Source organism: Rhamphochromis longiceps, linkage group LG23, assembly GCF_057381845.1.
Source record: "Rhamphochromis longiceps isolate RC_006_pf linkage group LG23, R_longiceps_female_GT1.1, whole genome shotgun sequence".
In the NCBI taxonomy this organism is placed as follows: domain Eukaryota; kingdom Metazoa; phylum Chordata; class Actinopteri; order Cichliformes; family Cichlidae; genus Rhamphochromis; species Rhamphochromis longiceps.
The window spans coordinates 12,791,187-12,798,476 of NC_140578.1; the positions used below are offsets into that span (position 1 = coordinate 12,791,187).

A 7,290-nucleotide genomic window follows, 5' to 3' on the forward strand; every position below is an offset into this window, starting at 1 on the left:
TGCGCGATCAACCTCTCACATGTTTAAGCTGCAGGAGATTTCACTTGTCATGTTTGCATAGTAAGCTAACAATTAATAAGACGATGTCAGAGGAATTGGTGCACAAATTATCATCACTCACAGATCAGTGCTGTCGCTCTCTATACACAGTTCGCGCGATTGCAAAGTGAAAGCAAAAAAACAAGCGCAAATTCAAACACGATTTCAATATGTCACATATTGACAGTGGCTCACCCAATGACATAATTACCCAGCTACATTTCTGAAAGAATGCAAAAGCATTGACATATATTTTTCCTTCCTACAATAGCCCGACAGGCAGGGCAGAGATAGCCCCGGGACATCGGGCTAGCGATATTGCGAGCCCTGTATCTGATTGAGGAATCACTCATCTTTGGAAAAGAGAGTTTATTACAGAGAAATGTCTCTTTCCAAAATAAAAGCTATACCATCCGCTTCTTCTGGGCTATATTCTCAGCAGCATATTAAACATATCAGGTCTCCATAAGGAGAATCCTGTGCTAACAGCTGTCTAAATGACTCGGCTAAAGTTTGTAGCATGCATGCTTGTTGTTTTTGTCTTTGCACTAGGATGATGTCAGTGTAAATGTGCAGTCATATTCGTTGTGTTCCCACTAGTGCTTTCAGGTTAATCTCGTTGAAATAACCTTAACGCCACAACACGGCAAATCTCCGTTAACGAGCTACCCTATACAGAGGGGCTAGACGGCCAACACGTTAACGAGCTAACTGCGCTAACACACTAGCTCCCACCCATGTAATTGAGCATTGCATGGCACATCCAACATACTGTTTTACTTTAGTCCATGACTCGCTTACCTTCAGGGTCATACGTCACATGAAAACCAAAATAATTCCAAACGCCAGATCTGAATGAGGGTGGGGAGGTCCACTTCTGTCTCGCTAGCTTGCCCTGCGTTCTTCCTTCTGACCATGCTGTCTGTGTTGAGCGCTCAGTGAATCTGCGTTTGACTACTCCGCCTAGGCTGCACTCTCGAGCCTAGGCGGAGTAGTCAAATGCAGATTCACTGAGCGCTCAACACAGACAGCATCGTCAGAAGGAAAGTTGATAAAATAAATTACAAATTTTGTATTGTTCTTTTTTTTTTCTCCCCTTTGGTTTTCTTTCTTTCTCTCCCCCTCTTTCTTTCATTCTTTCCCCCTGTCCTATCCCACAGTCATGTCTGTCCCGTTTGCAACTGAAAATAAAATAAATTCATAATTATAATAAAGGTCAATCAAATGGACCAATATGATGATCCACTTAAAATAAATCCTCTTGGCATCTTTCTTGGCCTCAAGACAACAATTCTGATGGCTATAGATCCAAACGGGACACAAAAAAAAAAAAAAAAAAAATTGAAAAAAATTGTATTGTTCGATACATATGCGTACCGAACCGAAAGCACTGTATCGAACGGTTACGATATATCGATACGAATATCGTTGCACCCCTAATATATATATATATATATATATATATATATATATATATATATATATATATATATATATATATATATACTCTCGTCACTGGGTGTATGATTTATTACAGCAGCTGGTGATGATTATGTGATGATGGTAAAGTGCTGATATTAGCATGAAATGCCTACATGTCCCAAAGTAAGAATCCAGTGTCATTATCTGTCGGCTATCATTGCAAAAAACAAAACAAATTCACATTATAAAAAGTCATCTGATGCACTGTTACGCACATCTATAGCAACTGCAGCACCTTTAATAAAAGTATGATTTTACCAAGACTACTGATCCCAGGCCTGCCAGCACTAGTTAGATATTTGTGGACAGGTTTTGTTAGCAAGGTGCCATCTACATCAAGGCTACAAATGCAAACACCCTCCATCAGCAAAGAAGAAATCGTGATCACGAGCTGAATCTTGGTCACATCTGAGGCGACGCCTGCTGTTAAACACAACAGGCTGTTAGGTGTCAACTGGATGTCGCCTGCTGCTGCTGCTCGCAAAGCAACTCGGCTTTGTCAGATGGTTAACGACTGACCTCCAGCTCAACCATGTCTTGCTTGTTCTTTTTGCAAAGATGAAAGTTGTCCATTTTTAAGTTAATACCTAACGAGCAACAACTCACAGAAGTGTGTTCTAAGAAGCCCCTCTTTGTTATGCATTGATTCTAACTACATTACCATATGGCAGCAGCCTGCCACCAGAGGCCACTTTGCAAACCCTGAACAAGAACAGGGCCCTGTTTCAGGAAGCCGGTTTAGTGGAAAAACTGAGTAAGTATACCCTGAGTTAACGAAAACTCTGGGTTTTCGGTTTCAGAAAGCGAGTTCAGATGAAGCCTCAGTGAGTCACTATGACGACACACTCCGTGAAGCTAACCTGCCCCCTAGCAGGTTTACTACAACTAACCCTGACTGTCTCCGCCCCTTTGTCGGAAACCTGACAGTAGGAAGTGTCGGACATGGCGTGCCCCTTCCTTGAAGAGCCAGTAGATCGTGAAGCCCAAATTCTCCGCAGGGCTCTCCGCCGGGAGAGAGTGATCAGAGCGCGTTTGGACATTTTATCATTTCCTGATGATTTTCTGTGTGAACGTCACCGTTTCTCAGCACAATCTATAATTTATTTGGATAACATCCTCAGGCCATATATTACGCATGTGACACATCGCGGACATGCTCTCAGTTCATTACATATTATTTGTATTGCACTTCGGTTTTTTGCAAACGGGAGCTTTCTGTATAATATTGGTGACGCTGAGCACGTTTCCAAGGCTACCGTCTGTCGGGCAGTCAGGAATGTTACAGTTGCACTGAAACGTCTCCTGTACACGTTTGTGGTGTTCCCCGGTCATAGACCCACAAGATTTATCAAAGAGGGATTCCACAAAATTGCAGGTAGCAGGATGACCAAAACTTAATTTATGATGTGGTGATACTTGGACTACTACTTAAATTTTACATTTATTTTCACGGTTCCCAGGCGTGATTGGCTGTACAGATGGCACTCACATTCCAATCATTGCTCCTTCAGTAAATGAAGGAGACTATGTGAACAGGAAGTCTTTCCACAGCATTAATGTACAGGTACATAGTTCCCTGTAGCATTTCAAACTAACAAATTATTTCATCATAGTAATGGATGCTAATTTGTGTTCTCTGCACTGTGAAGATCATATATGATGCTGCCAACATTATCACAAATGTGGAAGCCAAGTGGCCAGGCTCTGTCCATGACTCACAAATATTCCGTGAATGTACACTGAGCACAAAATTTGGACATGGTGAGTTGAGAATACTGTAAAATATATAAAGACCAATTGCTTCAGGGACATTTGAACTGAAGTGTATCCTTCTGTCTTAGGAGAGTTCACTGGCTACTTGCTTGGTGATAGGGGGTATCCATGTTTACCCTATTTGCTTACCCCTTACCCTGACCCTGAACCGGGCCCACAGCAGCGATATAATCTGGCTAATTGCAGGGCAAGAGCCAGAATTGAAATGACTATCGGAATGCTTAAGGCCCGGTTCCAGTGCCTGCAAAGACTCAGGGTCACCCCAGAAAGGGCATGTGACATTATTGTGGCATGTGTGATTCTTCACAACATTGCCACAATTAGAGGAGAACACTGTCCTTCTGAACCAAACATCAGCAGTGATCCAAACCATGAACATCCTGACCCTCCCACGGACATACAAGATGGAAGAGCAGTCAGAGACACCATATGTCACAATCATTTCTTTTGACCCATCACCTCAACATGTTGAAAGAAGAATAAACAGATTTTTTGTTCAACTGGCTTTATTGGTCGCCTGTATTTCCTGTACACAAAGTATTAAAAGATGTAAACCTCATAAAGTGTCTCTGTTGCTTCCTCCTCTGTAACAGCTGTCAATGTTTCTTCATTATTTTCCTGTAGTAAAGAAATAAACAACATTGCTGTTCTACTGTAAACTCATATAATCTGTGGAGTATTACTCACAACTGCATGTTGGTCTGGCTCAACAGGAGGCTGCACCAGATGCAGTACACCACCACCATCAACTGATAGAATATGAGGTTTATACAGGTCACTTATAACTTACAAGGGACCAAATGGCAATTAACAAACATACCAATCACCTTACACTTCATTGTCATTATGCTCTCAAAGACAACCAAGACTGAGGGAAGGCAAAATCAGTAGGAAAATAACTTCACTACAAAATAATCCATTATGGTAAAGAGTTTATCAAATGAATGAGCAGCACTGCAAAGGTGACTGTGAAGAAAGGATGTATGCACATCATGTATTATTTTGGATTTACCCCCTATGTAGGCACTTGTGTCTTGCGGGGTTATTGACTCAGAGGATGTCCCCACAGAGATGCCTTCGGCCACAGGGCGCCCACTGTTTTGGCTGAGGGCCAACTGCTCAGCCTCTGTGAGTGGTGGTGGTGGAGGACCCCCACCTGTTTTTCGGGCCTCCGCTTTTTTTCTGTTGGCTATAACGGGTCACATTTGAGCATACAGAGTAAGCAAATATGTACTTGTAATGTGCTCAGATAATTTCAATAAGTGCTTACAGAAAGAAAATTAATGTAGCCTCTAACTGCAATTGATTTACATCGGACAAACAGACCAAGCACTGTGGCTCATAATACAATTACACCTTACCTGTTTGGACTATATTTTTATATTTCATTTTTACTTGCTGCCAGGAATGTTTGGGGCCTGTTGGGTTGCACCTGCGCTCACATCACGTCACAAAATAAAATGTATAAAATAACAAATAAAATAACATATGATAAAATAACGTGTTAAATGGGTGGAAATCCCTAGATCAATGTTTATATTAACACTCAGGCATTGACTCTGTCGGCTATGTTTTGCCATGCATGCTCCCTTTCTTTTGCAGCTGTGGCTGTGTTACTTTTTTCCGCGGAATTTGCATGTTATCGGCATATACTGCCATCAGAATTTCGGCCTCAAGCGCTGTGAAATACATTGACCGCGCCCTCTTTCCCTCCGTCTCCATGGTGACTCGCTTAATCTGTGCTCCGCTTATCAGGGCTTTATGTATCCTCGTCCGCGCGCTTAACTTGGGGTTGACGCAACTCCGCGTTGATTGAACTAATTGTTATCAGCCTTTCTGAAACCGAATATTCCGAGTTGGACAGTTCGGGGTTACTCAACCCTGCGTATCGTTTTTCACTCTGAGTTTTCTAAACCGGCTTCCTGAAACAGGGCCCAGAAGCAGAGCCTCTTCAGAGTCTTCAGAGTTGACAAACACATTCACTTTATCCAGGAGAAAATGAGTCAGGGAATTACATATCTCTCTCCTCCACTCAAAGTTTCCACCTTCAGATGTAATTTATATTCATGAGGACATGCTGATGAGTTACACCTTGACCCTTTGTGATCGTGGGTCAGAAAGTAAAACCACTAAAAAACTTTACCTGCCCATTAAATGCATGAAATAGTGTCATCTAATAAGAAAGAATGTCCCTAAATTCATTGCTTTAAAGTTATGACCACAAGAGTAGACTAAGGGAGCACTTCACAGCGAATAGCAAGAAAAACAATATTAATAATATCTTGATGATAGTGGTAGCAACAGAAGAGTGTCTATAAGGAGATGTTACCACATTATATGAAACCCATAGAGGGTGGGAATATTCTGGACACGTGCACTGAATCAACGCCACTCTGACCATGGAGAAGCAGCACTCCATTCTTCAGAGACATGTCCCACCCTCAAGTTTGGATTTTTGTAATGAACGAGTCAACAGGGTGATGAAGTCAAACACCTCAAAGCTTTTCAACAACCACAAAAAACCCAAAGAAGACCAAGGAGAGCTGACCGTCAAAGACTTTCCTGCAGAATGGTCCTGACATCCTGGAATAACACCGCACAATCACATCTGCTGTAGGAACAAATAAATTCTACAATATTCAGAAATTCCCTGGCATTGTCACTGCTATTGAAGTTAGACTTTATAAAGTGCTACTCCAACACCTCTATCAGCCAAAGAGAGATGGAGGAAATCACCTATCCCCTGTGCTTCATGTGTGGATGTCTGAAGATTGTAGTGTTTAAATAGCTGATAGTAAGTTCACATTTTAAAATGTCAATACTTTTAGTCCTTTTAAAAGTTTTGGTTTACTTAGTATTGCTGTTTCATTATAACGGCTGGACAGTTTTATGGAGTCTTCAGAGAGGGCATCTTTCATTAATGCAAACCTTAAAAAAAAAGACTAATAAAAAGGTATTTTATGTACATTTGTACAAGAACATTTAAGCTTGTAAAATGTTCGGAACAGACTTTTTGGGCTCAGTGTTAGCAGTGGCGACAAACCTGGGAAGGCTTTAGCTAATATTGACACTTAAAGGTTTTAGTACACAGTTCGTGCGTACAGTGTTATGTAGGTTCTGAATTAAACATTACATTTATCTGATTCTAGAACTAATAGCATCCCCAGGTTTCACACAGGTGTGGCTATAAGGAGAAAGCTGCTTTGCATTCAAATTCTGTGATTAGTTAGCTGAGAAATTGGGACAGAAGTAACCCTTACCTCCAATATCTGGTCGCAGTTTCTTGTCATATTCTTTCAGTAAATTATTGAGTATTTCCGTGGCGTCGGTTTGCTGGGATTTAGGAGCCAGCATCTGGTTCACAGTGACATCCTCGTAGTCCTCCTCGGACTCGATTGTTAGAGAGCTACAGGGACACAAATAAAAGAAGGTGGCTGGAAACAGCAGGAGCAATGACACTGACTTAAAACATGCAGCGCAGTCTGCAGAGTGCATGCACGCAAAGACATCGTTAGTGTCACTGAGTCCTTCACGCAAACTTAAGAGCCAGCCACAAAGTTTCCTGAGCATTTAAAGCATCACCAAAACGCATCACGCGACCAAAGGGCGCCACTTACCAGGTATGAAGGGCTGAAAGAAGTAGGATATAAGCCAGTAGCGGGGATGTCATGTTTGTCGCAGGAGGACAACAAGTAGAGATGTGTGAGAGGACGGTGCGCAAGGTGTCGGTGTCTGGACGCGACGGTCACTGCTGCTCAGGGGAGAAAACGTAAGAGCAGCCCTTCGTAGTTTGTAATCCAGCAGAAATGTCATTCATTGTTGTGAAATAGATCCTTCCTCGTGGGAGTGCCTCCTCGTATAGACGGAGGAGCAGCTGGTCTCACCTGTACAGGGTTGCAATTCCTGGATAGCGGACGCTGCTTGTGCTTTACGCAGGTGCGCACACTGAGTGCGTCCCTCTAAAAGCCCCTGGTCCACCAAAAACTCCTCCGTGGC

The 7,290-nt window shown here is 42.3% G+C and overlaps 1 protein-coding gene across 2 annotated transcripts in view; it reads right to left on the bottom strand.

The window, feature by feature from the left end:
* Positions 1-6,964, bottom strand: part of gabrg3 (gamma-aminobutyric acid type A receptor subunit gamma3) — a 77,705-nt gene extending 70,741 nt beyond the window's left edge. For both annotated transcript variants that reach the window (XM_085397925.1, XM_085397924.1), the window contains exons 1-2: positions 6,912-6,964; positions 6,555-6,700 (exon numbers count right to left, since the gene is read on the bottom strand). In XM_085397925.1, coding sequence (XP_085254051.1) covers positions 6,555-6,700; positions 6,912-6,964 — 199 coding nt within the window. The remainder of the gene's footprint in view (positions 1-6,554; positions 6,701-6,911) is intronic.
* Between the last annotated feature and the right edge of the window lie 326 nt (positions 6,965-7,290).